This window comes from Charadrius vociferus, unplaced genomic scaffold (genome assembly GCF_000708025.1).
Source record: "Charadrius vociferus isolate BGI_N301 unplaced genomic scaffold, ASM70802v2 scaffold163, whole genome shotgun sequence".
Classification (NCBI taxonomy): Eukaryota; Metazoa; Chordata; class Aves; order Charadriiformes; family Charadriidae; genus Charadrius; species Charadrius vociferus.
In genome coordinates, this window is record NW_009648332.1 from 17319390 (window position 1) to 17344411 (window position 25022).

The following is a 25022-nucleotide window of genomic DNA, read 5'->3' on the forward strand; positions in this document are numbered from 1 at the left end:
GCTTTCAAGCTTTGTTATTATATACCTGCTGATGTCCAGACAAAAGACTAAACTACAGATCATGAATACTGCCTCCTCAGCAACTTACTTTCTCATGTATCAGTTCACATTTTCCTAGTGTTCATCATGATCTCTGAACATCGTGATGTCTTCCCTGTTGTATGTGTTCTTGAGGCTACCTTTACAATAAGATCTCTTCCTAAAGTTCAAGCATGATCTATTTGAATGTTTCCAGAGGTGCTAGGCCACATCTATAAGTTAGTCATTGATATGAAATAGTACCAAAACTAAAATTAAATCAATCTACTCAGAAGAAAGTTTTGGGCTTCCTGTATGTTTTTCTAATTTTTTTCCCTGGTCTTAAATACTCCTCTTCCAGGGTTAATTTTCCCCTCATCTCACTCATTGTCAGTACTAAAGGTCAGAGAAATCTCCCACTATCAGATGAGGTTTTTCTGCCAATCCCCTATGACTGCTCAAGAGAAACATCAGTTTATTCACATATTGTGAGTGTTAAGGACCATGACCCACTATGCCCTACCTTTCCCGTTGAGTTTTGTAATCTTTCAGGCAGTGAAATGTTCTGTGTCTTTCCCAAACTGGAAGGTATTGTTAGAAAAAACAACACTATAAATACCATAAAACAGGCTATTGTCTAGAATAAACACAGGGAGCTGAGTTAAATTAGTTCTCTAATTACAGCTAAAGTTAAGGGAGCAGAAGGCTAAGTAAGTCCAGCTAGCTTTAGATGATCTTTGGTCACAGTAAGTATTGAATCATGGTGTGTTATTTAAAGTACATTAAAATGCGTGTTTTCTAACAGCGCACTTTGCCCAGTATAGATAAGGTCTCTAACATTATCAGAAAAGGTAGCACATACAAAGCATCACAGATTCAAAGCCAAACCTTTTATGAAGGCCCCTTTTATTTTCTTAGTTTATAAGCTCACTGCTGGCACTATTGCCTGCCCAAGTGTTTGTAAAACATCTAGTATCACTGAAGCACAACACGCTTCATTGGTTGTAAAAGACTCTGCACAGATTGTGTTCTGTCAGTGGTCAGTTCTCTGAATGAAGCAGGAGTTATTTATAGAGATACCCGCATAAGAGGAATATTTGGATTTGTGGATTTTGCATTCATAGATACACACTTTGCTGATATGTGCAGTCAGCTAGAGAGAGGTGTTATTATGTCTTCTGCCCAATATTGTGGCTTATGCTGTATATACACCACACAATAAACTTGCCAGCGACTACTACTTATCAAGGCAGAAGGAATTCAATACCAACTAGAAGCTCAGTTATTGACAGGTCACATTTTTCCTTTCAAAAGCCAATAAACAGACCCTCTGAAAACAAGAGAACTTGTGGTCCCTCCTTGCATGAATGGATGTTTGCTGCACACAGAAACAGACTTCCCGCACTACTGAGAGAGGCAGAGTTTCTACAGCTCTTCTCTGTTCAGAGGTCACTGTCCTGGGTCTTCAGAAAACTGCCTGTAAGCATCACAAGAGCCACAAGAGCCACCTTGAAAACCTGCCCCAGTGTGCTGAGCCTGTCACACAAGCAATGCATTTGTAAAGAGCAGTTGTGCCTGCTGCAGCAAACATCCTTGTCACAAAGATTAAACTGAGGCAGTGATAACTGTGCAATATAACGGAGATGGTGCTTCTGCCAAGCGGGAGTAGTACTATTCCTCCCAGGTAGTTCATCTTCATGCCATCAGGCTGACCCCTGAGGAAACCCTGAATGCAAGGAGACTCAGGATTTACCAGAAGCCCTGCTTACTGGTTGCATTTTCTGCCGAGCATCAAAACAGCCAGGGACCCCTGCACAAGCTGTGACTGAGGAGAAATTCAATGGCAGCCCCTGGCTCAGCCTCAAGTCTCTCAGGGTGACAAATGCCACTCCTCGCCACCAAACCAAGTGCTGTCATCTGCTAATGCATAACATCAGTCTGGTTGCTGATTTAGAAAGGGCACTAAGATGAGATCTGAACCGTAGCCCTCTGTGAAGATAATCTACCTGCTATATTCAAACAGTGTCAGCATGCAAAGAATTGAGAAGTCAGCCAAGCCACACAGACATTTTTTGAGAGGTACGAAGTCACATGACAGGACCTTCCCTTGGCAAATCGACAGGGGCAGGTTGCTTTTAGCAAATACAGCTACTCCTGAAAAAGGATGGCGATAGCATAAAATGATTAGCAGAAGAGACTGTTCAAGGGCAAATCACATTTGCTAACGATGACTATAGTATATTAGGCTGCTGCTGGGTGTGCTCCATCCAAAATAATTCATTAAAAGATAAAGTTATGGAGATTAGTAAGGCACCGCAGCCTATTACAACAGAAATAAAACAGAACAGAAACACTCTTTGAAACACAGGCAGCTCATACTTCATGGTGAGCACTTGCTTATGACTGCCAGGGTTTTCAACAGGAATCACGCGGCTGTTTCAGTTCTCTTCTGGGCGGGGCTGCCCTGCCCTGCCCTGCATTTTGGTAGCACAGTTTTGGCAATATTCCATTATTGCTATGGCTGGTTGCAATTGGTATTTTGCATGGACATCTGTAGGTCAAAATGGCTGTTTAAAGTGACTTTTTTCAAATGTTTATTTAACCAAATGACCAATCATCATTTTAACTAGATTCTGAATTCAGATGTCATCTAAACAGCTGTGCAAGGAGCAGTCTGTGTTTGATAAAGACACTTCCCCATGAGCTAGGAAAGAACTGTTCTAGCCACCTGTCAGATGGGAAGCGGGAAATACACAGTAGACCAGGTTTGATTTTCCTGAGTTACACAAACTCATTCACACTTCATCTAGGCTTGTGATAAGACAGTGGGAAGACACAGTCCTTATACTTACATTTCATGACTTAGACCACCAAACAACCGGCAAATTCAATCCTCATTTGAAAATCACTGGTTCTGGATCATAAAAGACAGCTTAAAATGTACAAAGTTCCAAAAGGAAGGTTGCGAGCAAGTGGATTCAGCAACTGTCAAAACAAACATGTTCTGTAACTATGTTCTGTAACCAGTATAGTAGGACCATAGATACTATTCTAATACTGACAGCTAACTGCCAAAACCACCACCTACCTGTGACAAATAGCAAATTCTGATGTGTTAGATTTTTTAAAAAAAACACTTCTTCCAGTAATGTGAAAAGTCAGAAGATTGAAAAACTACCAATAAGAAATTTTTTTTAATTGTCCTGTAAGCAGTGTTTTCAACTATTCAGTAAGACATTTGTTTCTAAATAACTTGAATAATTTTACTTGTCTTCATTCATCTAATTCTAATTACAAAAAAGTGGTAGATGAGGAGTTGAATATAAGTATATCGGTTCGGTATAAGTCTTAAATAAAATTAGTTTAAGGGAAGAGTCTTACTGCCACCTGCACTCTTACTTGTGTCTGTCAACCATGAGGAAACTTTATCTTCAGAGAAAGATATAGAAATGTTTCATTAAAACTAGAAAGTTTTGTCCGAGGGAAAGCTTGGGTGTTCTCACAACCTGAAAACAGCTCCAGAGAAAGTGCGGAATAGCAAAGAGTGTTTCTGATGGCTGGGATGGCAGAATGGCTGGGGAAAATGGAATACCAGCCCTATGTCAGGGATTTTTATTACTCTCATTTCAGTAAATGCTCCAAAACTGTACTAACAACTTGGCTAACCCTTGATTAAGCCATTTTGTACCATCTAATTTGTCTCCTCCCTGAGCGTGATAAGAAATTTGTCAGGTTTTGTCATAGGTTTCATCATCTTGCTTTTGCCGCTCCCCCAGCATTACTGTCCATTGATTATAAGGCCAAAAGAATCTGCTTTAAGTCTGCAGCAATGGAGACTGCATTCAGCCATTGTTGCATTAACTGCTTAATATCCCTGTTAAAAACGTCTTCTAGCACGCAAAAGTTTCAACTTTCAACATCCAGTCACTGAATTTCGTTATCATTTTGCTAAAGTAAGAGGCTCCTATTGTCAAATTTCTGTTTCTTACAGAGTGTTCCTGAAGAACCACTTAACTTTCTATTTAATAAGCTAAGCTCCTATTGCAGAATACAGTTTCTATTAAATCCTTCTATCATTTTTCTCATAACATTCCAGTCAGATTTTAGCATCCCTCTTGAAACACTGCCAGCAAAATTGGACAAATTATTCCCCACAACAGTTGCACTCATTCCCAAATACAGAGGAACTTTAAATCTCTTTAGAACACTAGGCATTTTAGCTACAGGTTTGCTATCAGAGTTAATATTCATCTGATTATCCAGCGTGACTCCCAAGATCTCCTCAGAATCACGAGTTTTCAGGGCAGTACCTTGATCTGAGGCATTTCATCCTTCCTAAACATATGACCCTGCTTTTGACAGTATTGAAATAAATGTTGGTTATGAGCACACAGTCTGCTAGTGTTCCAGATCACCCCGTGCCAGTGAACTGTTACCTTTACTTTTCAGCTCCCCCAATCTCTATGTTCTTGAGTTGACTTTACGTAAATTTCATTCCTAATGAAGGTAACAGTGAAAATAATTTATCTACTCTATTACCTTTCCCAGAAGTAACATCAAATTAAAGAGAGAGAATTTATTTCCCATGCGTTGGTACTCATTATATCACTTTCCTTTAATGCAATATTAGATCTTGTATCAGTGTACCTAACACTTTGCCTGGAACTGATGATGTTAGACTTACAAGCCAAAAATTATCTGGGTCATAGTATCTACCCCTCAATAGCAATGCACATTTTTCTCACGATTTTTAAACTGCTACAGATTAAATCAATAACTTTTGTTGAAAACTACACTTGTACTTATTGTACTAAAGAATGGTTAAGAAAAAATCATTCCTCTCCATTCAAGAGAAAATGGTATCTGCAAAGGAGAGAAACCACAGCCAAGCTTTTGTGAAAACAGCTATTACTGTCTTCAAATATCACAGCAGTTCAGTTGGCAAGTAACACAGTTTGTTAGAAGTCAGTAGAAACTCCGTCAAGTTTTAATATGATGTGGTAGATGTATAAGCTTTTACTTGACTATGTAGCATTACTCATTTTTCACTTAATGCAGGCCTTTGAACACTAATTCTGATCCCTCATGGTGTTGAGGGTGCAGAAAAACCACCAAAAAATAATTTTGTTGTTCATTCAACTCTTCTTCAAAATGCTGTCAATTTATTCTCTCTTCTATATCACAAATTTCTCTTGCAAAGAGTCTTTATATGGCAATAAGTTGTAAGTTGTTAGCATTTTTTTATCCTTGTTTAAAGGAACAAAGAATAATTTTCAATGATTACATTATTTTCCCAGCCAGTATATTAATCCTCAAGCAAGAATTGTCTGATCAAGATACCTAACAGTAAGCCGTTACCAGTGCAGTCAGATGGGTTTAGAATTGGTTGCTTTCAATCAGTTTGTTTCTTGAAAAAGTGCCACAAATCAAAACAGTGAAGAGTACAAAAGGTCACTTACAGTTTGATTTCACAAGCATAGTCTTCCTACTGCAGAATGGTACGTCAAAATCTCAACGACTGTGAATACTATAGTGCTGTTTTAGCTCTGAGCAGTACTGGGTTTGAACTATAATAATTGTAAACTAGTACTGTCATTTACAGTAGCTCATACATGTGAGCCTTAAGAAAAAAATAAGATTCACTTTCTTAGAACTACAAAACACATATGGAGCAGATTGTCATTTCTGAATTGCAGAGGGTCACTGCAAAGGTCTATTTGCCACGTGTAGGCACTATTGTCAGAGAAAAAAATATGAAACACTGCTAATGAAGAATTCTGACGAGATGCAGAAGTGCAAAGGGAAATAATGTTTTTTTATTGATATGAGCCTTGCAGACCAGAGTTTGAAAGGAAAAAAACCAAAAGCCTGATTAGGCAAATCTAACTGTTTTGTAATTAAGCAGATTGGAGGCAGATGCCATCAGAGACTCTCTGTAAACTCCTAAAGTGCTGAGATTAACCCAGGCAGACTACTAATTTAGCCTACAGATAAATGAGAATGCATGACAGATCTCAAACTGTTTATTAATCATCCCACATCCACATGGAATGAGATGGCACCTTGTTCATGAATTGTTGTAAGCCTTTTCATTACTCAGGAGGATCCAATTATTTAGAATGATTAAATGACAAAATAATTGAATAATCAAAGATATACAAACCAAAGAATTAAAATAATTCTTATACCACTTTCATGCTTGAAACCGAGGGTATCTAGATACTAGATGTAACTGTAAATTAGATAGATTAGTCATTGTCTCACCAGCTAGGACTGTTCTTGCAAATCAGACCAAAGTTTGTTTGCTAATCACTCAAAAGGTGAAATAAGTAAATTAAAGGCAAAACTAGATTAAAAAAAAAATACAACTAAAAGGTTAATCTAGGATAATAGATTGTAGGACCTAATAATTGTAGGATTTATTCACAGCACACAGATAGAAGTATACGGGGTTGGGGGGGGAACAGAATGGAAAGTGAATCTGCAAGCATTGATTTAGCACTGGAGGATTTGAGGCAATCTCTAGGATATTTGCCTTTCATACTGAATGTTTTTGACAAGCTGTACTACAGATAGCTTTTACCTAATACAGGAATTAGAAAATCACAAGCGAATCAGTACTTCCAAGGAAAGGTTAATTAGAGAGTTTAAAGTAATTGTCTAAAGAGAAACAAGAAGAATCAAGAGTCAAAGTGTTTTGTTGATTCACATTTCTCTTTGAAAGCTCTGTGTAATCAGAATAAAATCCTGATTGCTTCGGTCAAGCTCATGATCTTTCAAAGTCTGTCCTATATATCTATTCTTGTATTATTCATATTTTTCTCAAAACTGGCATTTAGTTTCACTCACTCAAAGACAGTCCTACACAACAAGCACTATACACAACACAACCTAAGGGACCAGTATGTAAGGAATATTTTCAGAATGTCCTGTGAGCACTTATAGCCGCTCTGAGGGTTTCATTACTGCTTAGGTTAGGGACAATTAAACCCAGCGATTCACACCGTGGTCAGTTTTGACTGCCGCCTGTCAGTGCACACTGAGAGAACAGGACCTTCCTCACCAAACACTGACAGAGGTAGACAGATTTGCTCAGGGTTTATAGGATTAATATAGGATAGGAGAAAGACTAAGGATTAGGATAATGTCTAGCAGAAGTGGGAGGAGAAGATGGAAGAGGCTGCAGCTCACGCAAGCTTTTTTGGAAAGCAGACGCTACACCAGTTTGGAGAAAGTATCAGCCGGCAGCGCAGGTGCTGCTGTCGGTTTTGCTGAATCAGTCATATTGATAAGGCAATTAAGACAAAAGGCTGCAGTCAAAGGAATGAGGGCTTAGAAGAAGAGTTATCTTTAACCTCCCAGCAGGAGCCATGGAACAAACCCATTCCAGTACCCGCATCATCAGTTCTAACTGCTAATACACATATGGTTGCACACAACTGGCAGTGTTAGCTCAGCTCTGGACAACGCAGTTAGTGCAAGTATGGGCCATTCACACAGCTCTGAAAATCCCCTACACACTTTCACCCACTTTTCAGGACTGATCCCAGTGTCCCTATCCGAACATAGACAAATTAAGCTAAAAATAGCTAAGATTTGTGGTTGTAATGTGTAGAAATTGCTCCTTTTCTGATCTATATTGCACTTCTTGAGAATTCATGCACGTATTGTGAAAAATTGTTTTAACCTAGCTTCAGAAAGCCAGTGACCAGCTCTCCCAATAAAGGGAGGTTTCTGAAGTTCTCTGAAGCCAAATGATTACTACAAAAAGCCATTTTCTGCCTCTGTTAGGAACAGGTAACCCTCAAGACATCTCTTAATTGTCAAAGTTTTTCAATTCGTGGTGGTGGCAGACTACCCTTAAAAAATGCAAATCCATTTTTATTTAATTTAATTTACTATGCTACAACCAGTATTCAAATTAGGAACCCAAAATCACCACCTGTCAGTATTTTTAATTGATAAATTTACAGAATTAGGAAGTTAATGAGGGGCTAGGAGATGATATAATAAATATGCCTGTATGATTAAAAGGCTCGAAGTTCTCTAGCTATGAGCAACACATACGAAATGAAACTGTGTCAACCATGAGATAAATTCCATACTGGTAAAAAGAATCAGTTCAGAATAATACGACCTTGCTGTAGGACAATTCTTAGGACTAAAGAGAGCTAAGGTCCTTCAGCTGTGTTTAAGCCAATATTTCCTTCAGATAGATCATTAGGTCCCCAAAAGTGCCTCCTTCTGCTAGCTGGAGGTCCAAACTGATGTTATTGAAGTTGTTTGATCTAACTTCAGCTCTTCAGATTCTGAGCTATATAACATTAAAAAACTCAACAATAAATCAGTGCAACAGTTACTGAGATCTATGGTATAAATTCCAAGCAATACTTATATAGGTGGCTGTCCCCTAAGAGAATCAAGAATTAATGTGAACCTACATGAACATATACTTCATACAATGGGAGAAAGGGTATTTACATAAAGAATGTTCTTGAATCTCAGCAGAAGAAAAATATACATAAATTAAAAATTAACTTTTTACTGGTGTTTGAAGGTGTAGGCTATGTGAAAAGATGTTGACATTGACAGGTGGTGTTTCTTCAGGGAAAGGACAGATTACTGTGTGTGCTACTCATTCCTTGGTTCTTCTCCCATTGCTGACAATCCACTGGAAACTGAGAATATAAAACTTGCCATACAAGCAGTGAGCAGCCATGAGATAATGACAATTTTTTGTTACAATCTTGAGCTGCATTAGCCAAAATAAGTAAGAGAACAGAGCAACTAAATTAAGGGATCATAGCAGTTAACTAGAACTGCTAGAGTGTTCTTGATTTTTCCTTCAAACACTGAAATTAATTGTGTCCAATCCAGTGAAGATTACAAGCAAGAAATGTGGATTAAGTTTCAGATCCAAACCTTAAGAACTGGATTCTTGAACCCTCCTAACTCCATTGGCTAGAAGTCTGACAATATAACTAGATCCCCGTTACAGGAAGCTATTATAATACTTTCTGAAATAAGAAATTACCTGACAAGCCCCTTTTCCAGATTAACACTACGCATCAAAACCCTTGAAAAGTCATTTCACCTAGAGGCTAAATGCAACAGTGATATTTTCAAATGTAAAAGTGTTTTGCTAAAATAGATGATTAAAATAGTATCCGGCTCCAGCCTCCGCAGGCCATCACTCTCCAGGTGCATTTGGACAGTGAAAAATCTATACAAAGTCTAAAATGGATCTTCCAACCAACCGAAGATCCTGCTTGCTAGGCTGAAGAGAAATTTCCAAAGACACTTCAGAAATTACATCTAATTAAGCAGTACCATGAGCTGCAGATTAGCTTGGCTTTCCTGATTTCACTGGGTAAAGAGCATGTTCACAGCTGAGAAGATATGACAAGAAAAGAGCTTTTATATTCCCCACAAAATTCTTTCATATAACTTGCAGCCAAATTATTTTTTTGATTATTCATGGATGGTAATAAAATATTAACCTTTGACCTGCCAACAGTGTTTGAAAGGCCTATTCAGCCTTCAGGGGGAAGAAAAAGAAAAACCAAATAAAAAGGTTTCCCCACATTGTGTCGCTAAAGGTAAATTTACATATAACGGCTTAGTTTATCTAACAGTTACCACCACTCCCCTTTCTTCCTGCTCCTCCCCTCTTCCTCTGCTCTTTCCCCCTCCTTTGCATTTTCCAGTAGCCACAGTTCTACCCTCTGCCCTCTTCCTTTACCATGTTTTGGCATTCATCAGACTTCTCTGGGCAATGATTGTATCAGCTCACTAGCTCAGCAACAGCCACCTTTTTGCTTGGTTAGTTCCCTGCCAGCTTAGCAAGTGGATCCAGTGAGCAGCCAGCCAAGTAAGCTGTGGGAATACATGTCCAGGACCACAAGAGAGAGAAGCAGGATGCCTCTTCTCAGCACCACACAGCCATTATATCAGTTCAAACTTCTCATGTAATTTTGCCCTAAGTGAATTCCAAGTGGACAGCATAATATCACTCAGAGGATCCACTTCAGACTCAGGTGAAAAGAAGGAAGATAATATTACCTTTCCAGTAAGAAAATGTAGCTATGAAACAGGTCTGAAATATTGACAATCAAAACAAATCTTACAAGAAAAATAAAGGAAACCATATTAGATCAAGTTTTTTTGCTCTTAGTTAATGATCACCACTCTAGGGTAAGGGGTTAAGTAAATATACAGTGCTACGAGAAGCAGAAGTGAAATAATTCAATCTGCTGAAAAACATAAGTTGGTGACATACTCTCACAGGCATGCGGATGACTATCCAGCTTCAGCTGCTTGCACTGCATCACTTGGCGCTCCACGCAGCAGGCGTCAGCCGTTCAGAGTCCCCATGTTATTCAGATGACCTACCCAGCACTGCAAACAAACAGGGGACAGCTGAAGTTAACAGTTTGAATGACTGACAGGTTGAGAGTTTTTCTCAGCCACTGCTTTCAAATAACAGACTCCTTAGCAAAAAAATAAAATAAAATAAAATAAAATAGGCCTTCTTCACTGAAGAAAATAGGCCTGTATTTGCAACAAGTGTTGTCGGCCATAAATATTCTTATCAGCTCTGCTAACAATAAAGTTTTGCATAATCTTATCACGTATTTTTTTCCATTAATACTTGGAAAGGCTTACGCAAAACAAATTGTATGTGGGATATTTTTTGCCCACCCACGGCGCAGGATACCGAATATCTGGAAGCACAGGAAGGATTGCCAGAGACTGAAGTCATCATGTTTTCACAACAGTTTCAAGTTTCAGGTGAACAGCTAAGCATGCATGCTTATTATACGCATCAGTATAAGGTCTCTCATGGTCCCTGGACCACTGTGGTAAGGTAAGCCTGAGGCCTGCAAGATGGCTGTGTTCATCTGGCAACTCACTGCTGCCAGAAGAGCCTCGTTTCCTTCATCTTCTCTCACCACTTGTGTCTCAGCCAGAATCCCATTTCTTCTTACTCCCTAATGCTGCTGCTCCTCTCATCGAGCCTGTTCAGCTCACTGGGATAGCAGACACTCATGGATTTGGGGGCTTAGTTTTGTTTTGAGTTTGTTATTTTTTTTAATTCCTTTCCTGAGAGATTAGCAAATTCAATTGATTCACAGGGTAGTCAGAGGAAGGAAAGTGGCTGGAAAATGTGGCTGGAAGCGTGGGTGGAGAAAGCAGTAATTCCTCTTTGCTCTGCTGAGAGTTATCAGATAAGGCTCATCCCATCTTGCAGAACACCTGAGCTCCAGTGCTCAGGGTAGACAGTGCTACAGGCACATGCTAGTTAAGCAGCTTCCCAGGGGAGCAGGAAGAGTGCTCTGCCCATGCCTCAGGAGATGGGAATCAACTGATGTAACCGACACATTTTCCATTCTTCAGCCTGCAAACAAGGTTGATCATTAGAGGAACTTGCTGAATGGCTTCACCACCTCCAGTCTTGTCCCTGCCTCTTCTGCACCCCTGCCCCCAGCTCCAGAAGAAAGATTTTCTCCTGAGGAATTCCTACCTCAGCTCTGTCTTCTAGACCAAATAATCTATACTTTCAAGGCTTCCACCAGCACTTGTACTCGGAGGAGCCCCACAGAATCACAGAATGGTCAGGGTTGGAAGGGACCTCTGGAGATCATCTAGTCCAACCCTCCTACCAGAGCAGGGTCACCTACAACAGGTTGCACAGGACACCATCCAGGCGGGTTTGAATGTCTCCAGAGTGGGAGACTCCACAACCTCTCTGGGCAGCCTGTTCCAGTGCTCCACTGCCCTCAAGGTAAAGAAGTTCCTCCTCGTGTTAAGATGGAACTTCCTATGTTCAAGCTTGAGCCCATTACCCCTAGTCCTGTCGCTGGGCACCACTGAAAAAAGACTGCTCCCATCCCCCTGGCACCCTCCCTGTAAGTATTTGTAAGTATTAATAAGATCCCCCCTCACCTGCCACTAAGCATTCAAAAAAATACATCTCCAAGGCCCTAATATTGCTCTGCTATCCTACTGAGACCCAAACACCACTATTGTTCTCTTTGTGTTCTCTGCGAGCATCAAAAAAGAAGAATCAGAAGAATATGTCACGCAGTTTATCTTATTATGGACAGTACAGTGCCCATGTGGGTTTTGTTACTTTCCCCAGGATTTGGCCCTGGTTATAGGGTATTTGGTTTCACTTAATGAAACATAACCAAACTACACAACAGCTAAAGCTGGTTCTCAGAGCCCTGCTAAAAATTCCCCACACAGTTGGCTGGGTAGGATTTAAAACTCTGCACTATTCTTAGAAGTGTGTGTCTGCAGCAGTTGGAAAATGCTGGGTTGCAAGTAATGCATTCCACAACGTGTTTAAGGCTCTGATCTTGAGTATTTCAGACTCTTTGTGGTTTATTTATTTCAGTTTACATTTAAATAAAAATTAAAAACCAAAAACACAAACACAATCCTATCACTTTTCTAGGCACCTGAACATTTTCTGTTAAGAATCTCACATTTAATATCATCACAGTAATTACACTTAAACTAGTCACTGAAGTGTGATTTTTAAATGAGAGACGGAGTGTGTTAAAGCTGCTTTGGAAAAATTACCATGTTCAGGGTTTCATAAAATATTTCCAAAATACACGAGGCCAAGAATCAACAAGTGTCTGGGAACATGAAAAAGGCTACAAAAAACATCTTTAACTGATTACAAAATAATGAATAGACATTGATAAAGTTCACTGTGCTATTTTAGAAAAGAGGGGCAAGATGATCTGTATTTAGCACTATAGCATTTATAGCGAGGCTCCACTGCACGTATAATATACACACCTACCATGGAAGAGACAGTGGAGATGTGCTGTACTCTAAAACTTCTCTATAATATTGAAGGATATCTGACAAAAATTTATTCTAAAGTATGATCAAAATAATCAATGTTTTAAACCCGTTGAAGGCAATAACCAACAGCTGTTTCTTTAGTTTGATTTTAAAGGCTTAATATATGCATAGCTATGAATAGCAACAGGAAGGGAGTTGTACCAACAGAAACATAATAGTTCAAGTCTTGCTTGCAGATATTCAGGGAATGTGTCTACTCAAACAGTAAAAGTCTACTCAAAAAGTAAAGAAGGTAGAATTTAGTTTCATAAAACTGTATAAAACTGGGATACTCAGATATTGTTTTGCTTCAGTGAGAGTACCCAAGAAATTCATTATGTTAAAAGAACTGCCTAGTAGGGAATTAATTCTCCAAAACTGACCTTCAAGCAAAATTTTAATGCCTCCTGAGAGCTGGCAGAGGTTTTGTTATAAACTTCCTCTAAGATCCTAAATACATACACATTTTTAATAATTTCTAACATTGCATAATTTGATGGAAAGACATGGCTTTTTTCTCCACACACACACCTGGTTTATCACGTATCTTTACACATACTGGCTAATATAATCTGAACTCCGGCTAAAGTATAAAAGAAAGCAGTGGAGAGAGCAGTGGATGTTGCCTGCCTCAAATTTAGCAAGGCTTTTGACACTGTCTCCCATAACATCCTCACAGATAAGCTTAGGAAGTGTGAGTTAGATGAGTGGACAGTGAGGCGGATTGAGAACTGGCTGAACGGTAGAGCTCAGAGACTCTTTTCAGTGGTACCCAGCGACAGGACAAGGGGCAACAGGCACAAACTGGAACACAGGAAGTTCCTCCTTAACATGAGGAGGAACTTCTTTACTTTGAGGGTGGCAGAGCACTGGAACAGGCCGCCCAGAGAGGCTGGGGCGTCTCCTTCTCTGGAGATATTCAAAACCTGCCTGGACACGATCCTGTCCAACCTGCTCCAGGTGAACCTGCTTTGCAGGGGGGTTGGACTAGATGGTCTTGGAAGGTCCCTTCCAACCCCGACCATTTTGTGATTCTGTGATCTTAAATTTCATCCACCTGATAAGGGTCAGGCAATCCCACATGCTAAACAAATCATTAGATTAAAGACTGAGTGACCAACAGAAACTGAGAGGCTAGAAAGCTATAGATGTATGAGCCACGGAAGGAAAACAAGCAATGAGAGTGTCTCCCATAGAAGTGCTACACACAACTAGTCTGATAGTTATACATACCCCTACATGCAACATTAAAACGTGTACAAGTACTCATAAAGATACCTAACATCTTTACTAGTTACTAATAATTATTTTATATATAAAATATATATATGCATATACACACGTGTTCATGTATATTAAATTATATTCTGGGGATAGTTTTTAACTTCATCTCTCCAAGTTGTCCTCACTTTAAAGCTTTATTCCCCCCCCATTATTAACACACACATTTTTCACGAAACACCTTCCAGTTTAGCTTGGAATTTATGACTTGATGGATACAAAAAAATATGTTATTTATAATATGAAAGAAATTATGCTAAAGTAAAACAAATTTAGTGTGATAGGTGCTGCTTCTGGCTAGTACTTGTTCCCTGGTCTTCAAACCTTTTATTTACTGAGGGTTAAGTTTTCCATCACTGAGAAGTATAACTGTCTTAAGCTTTTTAGCCCCCCCCCCCCAAAAAAAAAAAAATAGCACCATGATGAACCCCAGAGGAGTTATTTAGCTGTATGTATCCTAGACAAAAGCTGTTTGCTGTTTATTGTGCAACATTAATGCACAGTTGACTGAAACAGCTGGAAGTACTTTGCAGACTAACGGTGGAAACAGCCTTCAAAACCAACTTTTGAGTAAGATAAATGAACCTTGTTTCTTTTGGGAAATAACATACAACTAAAGAGAGAGTCTCTCTCTCTCAAAAAAAAAAAGTTTTGGGAGCAACTGCCCAAAGGCTTTGGTTGTCTATTTGTATGTATTTCATCTGGAATAAATGAAAGTTTTTAGGGCTTCAAATTTCTGTTTCTTGCTGGCTTATCTTTTACCTTTAAAATTCAAAATCTTGGTTCTAGCTGGAGAAGAGACCATTTCTCAAACAGCTGAAGCATTCCAGACACCAGACCTTTGGGTCAATTGACAGGACGCTGCAGTAAACATTTTCAATGAAGGACCTTCAATAAAATTTATCTCCTCTCCATTTCTCTGCTGTCAGAGATTCAAGGCTACATGCAGACAGATGCATAGTGGCAGTACGTTTGCTTATTGTAAGAATATAAAATTCAGTTTGATACCAAGTTCAAAATGCCCTTTTCCTGTTTCACAGCTACAGAAGGCAGCTCATCACGAAGCAAAATAATCAGACTAGTTAAAATGCACAAAATGGTGATTCATGAACTCAGTAACTGCTCTTTCCAGAAAGTAAAGGCTATGTTTTCAACTAATCACAATCTGATCAACTCAATTCACTTCAAACTCACTTTTTTCAAAAAGTGAAATCTTCTTGCTCCTTACCTTTAATGAGATGTTTCTTCTCAGAAGCAATTGTTTGCTACTACAATAATCTATAATGCACTGTACATGCATTACCTTAGGTTAATGATCTGTTTCAAAAGACATCCCAGTGCAATGAGTAAGTGTAGAACTGAGGACAGTTTTGTTGCTAGAGTACGGCCAGGGACAGCCGCTACAGTTCTGCGGTGACAGGATTTCTCTACGCCAGTACTTGGACTTTGCTCCAGAAATGGACAACAGAACTTGCACTTCCAGCTGTAAAAGTGCTTCTGTTGTCCCACATCTAGATTCTGGTTCACGATATTGCATTCTTCTAAATTCCCACCTGTTTTTCTTTAAGACTTCATAATGCAACTGTTTCACCTTGTGCTTTAGATTCTCATTATTACTCCTACATTAGGCACCCAGTGCAAAGTGGAAATGAACAAAGGAAGAAGCGAAAAAAAATCCAACCTGTATGACTCATCATGTGATACAACATACATTTTCTGCATAACTCTGAATCTGCTCTACCAAAAGAAAAATACACAGTTGCCCGTTACAGAAACACAGGCAAACACATTCTTCCAAGTCACTTTTTTTTTCTTTTTTTTTTTTTTTTTTTTCTCCCTTTCTCCTTTTTGTTTCAAACTTGTAGAATAGGTAGATAGTTTGTTCTGGATATATTTTTGGCAGGCAAGTTCTGAAAAATGTTATTCCAAGAATCCTGCAGACTGAAAACACAGCTGTTCAGATTCACTGATCTAACCTATAACACCGAGGATACTCCTATTGGTGAAGCAGGCTTAAGGGGCAGACAAAATGACAGCTGGTCCATTTCTTCTCTTGCACATAAATCCCATTTAGAATAGGATTAAGATAAATGGAAAACAACCTATTGACTGAACAACAAATCCTGCCTAGCAAGGGGATATATGTGATTTAAACAATTTAAAATGGACTTTAAATACTTTCTTAATAATGGTCACTTATAAAGGGAAGCAACATTTTAGAAACTATCTTCAGGTTACTTCAAGACCTGTGGGTTTAGATCAGGGAATGTAATACTTTTCTGGTCTGTAAATATATATCATCCACAAGTAAGGTTTTTAAAATATTTAAATAATTTGAGCATTAAGTTAGGAAAATGTTTTAGATCATAAAAATTCAAAGCAATGCAATTCCATTGATTCTAATTTGAACTTGAAATATTGATCTCATTTTTCCACCCATTGAGAATGGAATCCCATTTATGTCAGAGTACAGATTCTGGCCCAAAACAGGCTTCCTTATTTTTGATGTAATCATTTGCTGCTTCAAATATTTTTAAACATTTTGAAGTTTGCATTCACACTTAAAATTTAAGGTGAACTTTGCAGAAGACAAAGATTAAATCGATTTGGGGTTGTGGGTTTTTTTTCCAAAATATAATAAGGCAGGCTATACTAACTTATGAAAGATTAAACAGAAAGACTGTCCCTCTATTGGCTTCTGCAGCAAGAATATATTTAATTCAGTGAGGTGGTTGAACTTATTCTCAAATCCATAAACTGAATGCATCTAAATTCCCATGTAATCTGTCTCTTGATATACCTCAGCACACTTGCCTTTGAACTTCACATTTGCTTTTATGTGGTAATTTTTTTAATTTCAGGTGCTGACCAAATGAGGCATACATTAATATTTAAAAAAGTAAATCTTCGCTGGAGAATAAAACATAGGGTTTTTGCAAGTTTGAACAAAACCTCAGGGTGGATCACAGTGTAAACAAAACATTAATGCATCCTTAATCCCAGTGTGGAGGGGGATAGTCTGCTTCGGTATATGGATGAGTGATGATGTACTAGAAAGGTAGAAATTGAAATTAAATATTGATTCATATTGAATTATGAGGATGTAAGTTCACCATCAGGTGTTCAATTCTGTAAACATATTAGAATATGCTAGCAATGAGCCTGATATACCACCAAGATTCAGGTCACTGTACTGACATGTAAAGTAAAACCCCTCACCAAATCCTGCTGAGTTTAGTCATCTCAATGAATTAGCAGGAAAAAAAACCCAAACATGCTGACTGCCTCTCCTGTTGGTGTCCTTACAAAGACTTCAGTTACACGATACTGAGTGTAACAAAGGGATTCTAGATTCATATTACAACTTTGTGTGGTTTGAATTCCGCTTTATCTCGCTTAGAATTTTTTCCACAACTGGATTTTACAGGAGGCAGTTCCACTTGTTTTGCAAGTTTCCTAGACTGATTTTGGAAGGCTGACTCCCACTCATGTAATTGGAAAGGTCAAAATGTACGCCATCCCTTAAGGAGCATAATGCTGTTTTCAGCAGAAGTCCACAGCAAAAAACCCTTCAAGTCAGCTGAATGGAAATCCAGCGTGAGAGCCACTGACATTTTAGACTCATCTTGGTAACACTGAAATGATGATCCTGAAATCCTTACTTAGACAAAGCTTCCCCTGAGTCCTAGATAGCTGACCAGTAATTGCACAGATTAACCCTTGCATTCAATGACAGACCTGATTGTTACAGTCTCTTTTACCTTAGGTTAGCAGTTCTAAAACATTATTCCAGCTATGAATACAGCTTCTCTAAAAATTTCATCTAGGAAATTAAATTAAAACTGCCATCTCAAAAAACCCCATGCCATCCACAGTACTAGCACTACAACAGGTTAAAACACACAGGTGAAATAAGTTTCATAAGAAATAAGAATACTTAATAAGTTTAAAATAACTGTTTATCACCAGAAGCATACACAAAGAGAAGAAAGAGAAATAGGAATATAACAAAAGTTTACTTCTACCCTGGTCCCGGAAGATTCTGTTTTGGGCATCTAACAGTTAAAGAAGCAATGGCACGCTAACTGAGCACATTAAAACAAAGAGTTGGCAGCTTCTGAAGGAAAAGGGCTTGTGCTCCACTGTTCCAACTTGTCAGTCAACTCATGCCAGCACTCTCCACGTCTGCCTCTTCTACACACCCTCATTACATGTGTCTGTCTGGACTGATCTGCTCATCTGTTCAGGGACTCTCCTGACAAGTCAAAAATTCTGCCTTCTCTCTGCTCTGGAATTGGATCAAATCACCTCAGCTTTTTTTGTAGCCCCACCAGGAGGCTTTTTGCTTATGGTCTCATTCTGTTTTCCTTCACTACTTGTCTGTTTTTGATTTCTAGAATGGAGGAAGCCGAATTGCTGAAAGAAAGATTCCAGGCCATAACAGTAAGTGCTTATAGTTATAACTTGCTATTTAAAGAAAAAAAAAACAAAAAACGCTTAGAAGCAGTATTGTGTTAATGAGCTACTGTGTGTTTTCTGAAAAATTATTTATCCCAGGACAGCAAAAGAGAAAGACTTATGTCTGCCTGAAATTGTTACTTTTTAATTCTGGTTTATAAGCTATTGCTTTAAGACAGCAAAGTTGCCTGTACTGACTTTATTATGGGTGGTATTTCACTTTCAAATTAAATTCAAAGCAGTGAAAGTATGTGTGCAAATCACTCCTGGACAGTTTAAAATACATATTGCTATCATCACAACTGAATGTTTGCCTGAAGGACAGCAGGTCAAAAGGCAGCTAGAGAATTCCAGAACAGATCAATTTTCCCATTTCACAACAAAACTGAGAGACGAAAGATTTGGGGGTTTTCACTGTGGAATCAAATACAATTTCTGAATTATTGATGATCTATCATAAGTATTGCTGTCTGAAAAGTGAAAAAGGACAAGCTTGGATTAAGCAAATTCCTACCTGTCGGTTTTGAGGGGGAAGAAAAAAAAAAAAAAAGAGGACTCAATGAAGTTTATGCTGAAGGCATTAGAAAACATTTTCAGTTTCTCTTCTAAAGGAAATCTGATTCAAAATATTTATGTTTTAAAAGAACTAGTGAGTTATTTTTTAAAGGAACATAACCTGATGTAACAAAAATGGCTGAATCCAAATTCTCCTCTGATTTTATCTCCACTGAAACCTTCTAAGTTACAAAAGAATTAAAGTGAAACAAAATTTGGCCCTTTGGGATGAAAGGAAAACTGCAGAAGCATCACCCACTGTCACAGGCAATCTTTAAAAACTAGTAACAGGAACAAATCTATTTTTCACACTTTGCATGATAGATTAGTTGTGAAACAAACACTACTGGGCTGAATAAGTGGTAGGCAGAGTTTAAAAGTCCCTTATTGGAACCAAAATAAATGTGAGAAGGCATAACTGGAAGTATACGGGAGTTGAATTGGTTGGGTTTTAGTTATGACACTTGATAAAAGCCAACAGGCCCATTTTTCATATTCGCTTGAGACCTGATCGAGCCCACAGTACGGTAATTTGAAATGTTTTACAGGGTTTAGAGTACGTTTGTTTGTTTAACTGTGATGGTGTTTGAACCAGACTCATAACCTGGACTTTGTCTCGAGCGTATGGGCTCAAAAGATAAGAAATGTTTTGGTGCTCCAGAGAAGTTCGGGCCTTGTGATGTTTTATACTTCCTGGTATCTGGCAGGAGGAAAGGGGCAGCAGACTTGCCTGGTGAGGACTGCTATCAGCATACTAGGGTGAGCGTCCCCTGGCTGCACTTCACCTCCAGACAAAAACTGGAGAGGTATTTTTTTAAGAAACTGTGACAGCTTGCAGTGCCTTACATTACAGGAAATAGGAAATCATATTTGGGTTCTGGCCATGACTTCATTTACTACACTTGCTGCGTCAAGTAACTATTTGCTCTCTACTTCCATCAGCGGAGAGCATTTTATTGAAACAGTTTATTTGTTATAACGCACTGCGGAAACGAAGGAGCCTAAATAAGATGAAGTTATCATCAGGTTTAAGAGTCTGCAATACGAGTTGTCTAAGAAAACCACATTACTATTACAATTGTGAGTTACTCAGTGGCTCTGGGAAGGTTTGTCCCATGCAACATACCTGGGAATTTCAAGTGCTACCTACAAGATGTATGTTGCAAAGGATCTAACAGAGGATATTGAGGGGCACTCAGAGCAGTAAACAACTACACTTGCACTAAAATTTGATTGGTTTCTGTTGTTAAATGCCTGGCTCCTTTATAGCATCTGGCTCTCACAGAGCCACTATGGGTTTTCAAATTCTTTTTCATATCTTCTCTACCTAGCAAAGCAAAAAGGAAAACCCTGTTATTATTTAAATATGTCAATGCTCCCACGGCTCTGAAAAGGAACTCTTTCTCTGTTATGTAGCTTCCACCTGCTGCTGGTGTATATAGAATATAACAGGTAAAAAATAAAATGTATCTATTTTGTTAGACCGTCATATCTTAAAATACAAAAGCTTTAGTGTTTATGGTGGCAAAGATATTGAAACAAAGCAGTCAAAGAGGAACCTTGGACTTAATCCTTCTCACCAAATCCTCCATTCTATGGGAAAAATAAATTGATAGAAGATTTGAATTACGACATTTCTACAGTTTCATGCCATCAGATTAAAGTGTCCATACCTCCGGATAAGACCCCCCAATAACCAAGCATTACCTCTGGAAAACGATATGAAAACTGAAATACATCAGCTAAAACATTAGCTACTCCGTTGGCCTTTACACTACATGGCACCTGCTGTGGGACCAAGCAGACCAACACTGGCACCACTGTGGAACAATGACACAAACTAATGGACCTGGCCCACAAGATACCTAGCAAGACACTGCTCCATAGATGAGTTTCGCTTCCTTTCAGATAGATCTAATTTAGAACACAATTCTTTTTTATGCTCAAGAATCCGAGAACATTCCTACATGTCGGAGTGAAGATTAGGACCAAGCCTCAAGTCTCACCTTGCATTCATACACAACACAGAGGGAGGGATGAAGGTGCTCTTTCATAAAAAGCAAATCTTGTCTACATTAACAAGATCATAGTAAGACAGGATTAGAGGACTCCTGCCAGCAACCTGCTTACCTACAGGAGCAGAGTATGAAGTTTAGAAGCGTGGATCTCTTAGCTATCTAGGAATAAACGTTTATTCCATTACACGTATAGTCAAAGCTTTGTACAGCAAGAGATGATTTGCAGACAAAGCATAGCAGAATACATTGTAGGAAGAGTCCTAACAGGTTTTACAAATTATTCAGGTTCAAAAAAGTTCCTCATACACTTTCCTTGAATTTAGCTTCTGGCACTAGACCTTCAGCTTTTTTTGACTAGATATATAAAAGAAAAACTATTTCAACCTATTTAATCAGGATAATTGTATAATGGATGTTTATTACCAGCCAGTGAAATTAAAACATGCTGGAACACCAAAGGATACAAGTAGAAAGCTTCAAGAGAAAAAATACTGGATGCAAAAGAAACATAGACCTCTAACAAAAGAAACAGGGAAAAGTTTCATTACTGAATAGGTTCCTTACTACACAGTTAATTTAAAATGCAGTCATTTGTACCTTTACAGTCCGATTTCTTTCTGCACAGTAATTTTGTTTACCACTTCTCATTTCAGCCTGACCAGACTCTTAGTACACATCTCCACTGGTATAAAAACAGTATTAAAATTGACTTAGAATATTTTTAATAGTATAAACCAAATAAAAGTTCGTTCTCTGATGTAGAGCTTATCCAGAACTTTAGTAACTAGAAAAAGCAGTTTCCTGAAGAATTGTAACAATCTGTAAACACAAGCTCTTGTCACACCTTGCTCATCTAATGCTGGGTTATGCAAAGGCCATTTATATAATGAAATCAGGAATATTTCCAAATTAAGGAAAGGTGTGAAGGTCAACGACCAGATGCTAGGTCTCCAAGTCAGGTCTGGCCGACTAAAATCTAGCATAGCAGATCTTGGATAGTCTCTAAAAAGGGACATTGCAGAAAAATTACATATTGTAGTGATCCTAAATCAGTAGCTTTGTTAACTGTATTAAAGAACATTGGCAAAATCAGAACCACTGCAGAGATGAAGGTAGCACGTATCTTGAGGCAAGATCCCTCCCTGCTCTGTTTGGTGTACTGAAGAGGCAGACTAACACCATCAAGGGAAAATTGTAAAGTACAGATGGTGCTTATAGATGGCTACTGCACTTTACAGACTGCAAGAGAGAAAAGATCACTGATGCTCGTTCACCTACTAAACTCCAGCGTACCATCAGTGGTGCTTGGCCAGCTGTAGTCCTGCCCTTGATCTCCACAAGGCTGGGTGGTTTCTTCTACTTCCTATCCTTCAACAAAGTGTCACTATAGCCTGTAGCCCCACTGCTAATTTCTCATTTCCAGTAACAGTGAAGTGATTCAGCCAAGTATGTTACAGCTCTTCCTGTTTCCAAATCCCAGATCCTAGGGAAGCAGTGGAGAGCAACTCCCAGCCTTACGCCCAGCACTTCCTTACTGACTTTATACACTCCTTATGCACAGCTGGTTCCTCAGGTGGGCTGAAAGGGTCTCTCGGTATGTTTGTGAAGAACTTAACTCCTTCCTAAACCATACTTGCCTGAAAACAGACTCTGTTAAAAAAGCCTATCAGTAATCTGTTCTAACTGAAAGGAAAGGGGGATTGGCCGCCAGTCAGGAAATGTTTCAGCACAGGACAACAGGTGATTTAATTTACTTCCCTTAATCATACAAAGAAACAAGTACAAAAGTTGCCATGTCCAGTAACAGGATTTTCTAGCATTAAGGCTGACCAAGAGAATAGCCTATTAAGACAGCTTGTAAGAGTAAAAGTTAGTTTCCTTTGGCATGATTTCTTTGCCGCAGGCTGCTGAGGACACAAAGTACTAAATCAGTGTTTGGCCTCACATAAAGGAGCTACAAGGATACTCCGCATGACAACAGCTACCCAAATACACAAGGGACTCGAGTGTTGCCAGAATTCAGAGACTGTTCACCCATTTCCTTTTTTCTCTAATCTGTAGCAAAAAGGATGAAAGTGGGACTATGATAGATCAGTACTACTTGAGGTTTTTCCTTCTACAGTTCAACAGCCATGAAAACTGCCTTTGCACAGACAAAAATCTTTTTTTTTTTTTATGAGAGGTAACAACAACATACTACATTTCTCCATGTTCATCTTTACCACTATTCAACTAATGAAATAAATTTCTAAGTCTTTTAAGTCTTCTAAATTTCTAACTTCTTCTAAGTTCGTTCCCATTTATTTCAGCTATTAGCCACAAGACACATAAGAGGGATTCACCCAACAGCCCATTTAATTTAGTGATGTACAGACTCTTTCCTCTCCTAAATGATGTGTGGGCTGCCTTAGGAATTTCAGCCAGGGCCCATTTCTAACCTCATTTTGCATGTACAATTGTGCTCAAATGTTATTTCTTCCTGTTTTCTTCCCCTACCCTTCCCAACAGTAAATTACTTTTAATGTCAATTATCCCTGCTTTGTGGTCATCAACATGTTTAAACGTACTTCAGAGAAAGAGTAATGGAAACCATACCTGCATAGAACACAAGATGTTTCACACTGAGCATCATACAAGCTCTAAAATAAGGCTTTATTTGCAGGGATTGATTTGACCCTACTGAAGAACACTTACTTTTTTTTAGCAAGAAGTAAAATCTCTAAAAAAGTTTTACTGTTCTCTTAATTTGTAGGACAAAAGAAAACTGCAAGAAGAAATTACACAGAAACGTCTAAAAGTGGAAGAGGAAAAAATGAAACACCAACATTTAAAGGTAAGTGTTGGATTTATGTAACTAAAGATAGCCTCAAGTCATTCAGCATGAATAAAGGTTTTGGATTTTGGAATGCAAATCTTCGTGCATTTAAGTTGTGCTTTTACTGTCAAATTTTCACAGCTCTTTGGAGTCTTGCCAGGACTCCATTTAACTTTAATAAGCATCACCCTTTGAAAAAAATTACACTCAGGAGCTAATGTTATTTGATCACTTTCATGGCATAAAATGAGATCATAACCAGGAATAACTCACAGCTGAAAATTAAGCCTCACATTTCAGACTGGGTGTGTTCACTCCTTAATTCCACTACTGCAACTTCACTTGGTACAGGGTGCAGCACAATCATGAGGTCTAATTGCACTTTTTTTCTGGAAAAAAGCAGCCTATTTTCATCTGGCTATAGCCTTTTGTCAGCTTGTTTAATGACTCTTTGATATAATAATGCTGTTTCTTTGTATATTAAAAAACCAAAACATAAATGCTGCAAATACTGTCCTGAGATGTGGCCTGGTAAACTCAAGATTACAAAGTCCAAATTACTGAGAAACCAAAATATCTACTGCTGTAGACACTTGAAATTGCAGTGATTTCTAACCACCACCACCATTCTTTACATGTCTATTGCGATTTGGCAGTACACATCATTTGGGGAGATGAGACAAAAATCTATGCCTCTAGAAATATGCAAGAGTTGGTATTTTACATACCCTTTTAATTATGTGAGTGGATAAACAGTTTCAAGAAAGGTATGCTGAATGCAATACCAGGAGCATGGTGCGTCTCCTTGAGCAAATGTGGGAGAAGCACATTTAAAACAGATTCCTCTTCAAAACAGACACCTGATCCTGCGTTTCATCCATCCTCTTCTTTTGTGTCAAGCCAAAAAAAAATGAAGTTATGATAAACTAGTTCACTGGGCCAGGCAAGCCACTGCAGAAGTCACCCGTGATCAGGTTTTATCAGAAGGCAGTGACCATAAGGACACGCTTGACCAA

At 38.6% G+C, this 25022-nt stretch overlaps 1 protein-coding gene across 1 annotated transcript in view; it reads left to right on the forward strand.

The window, feature by feature from the left end:
• Positions 1 to 18306: 18306 nt before the first annotated feature.
• Positions 18307 to 25022, forward strand: part of PALMD (palmdelphin) — a 28116-nt gene continuing 21400 nt past the window's right edge. The window contains exons 1-2 of the mRNA XM_009884763.1: positions 18307 to 18603; positions 23944 to 24024. Of these exons, the coding sequence (XP_009883065.1) occupies positions 18559 to 18603; positions 23944 to 24024 (126 nt within the window). The 5' untranslated portion in view covers positions 18307 to 18558. The remainder of the gene's footprint in view (positions 18604 to 23943; positions 24025 to 25022) is intronic.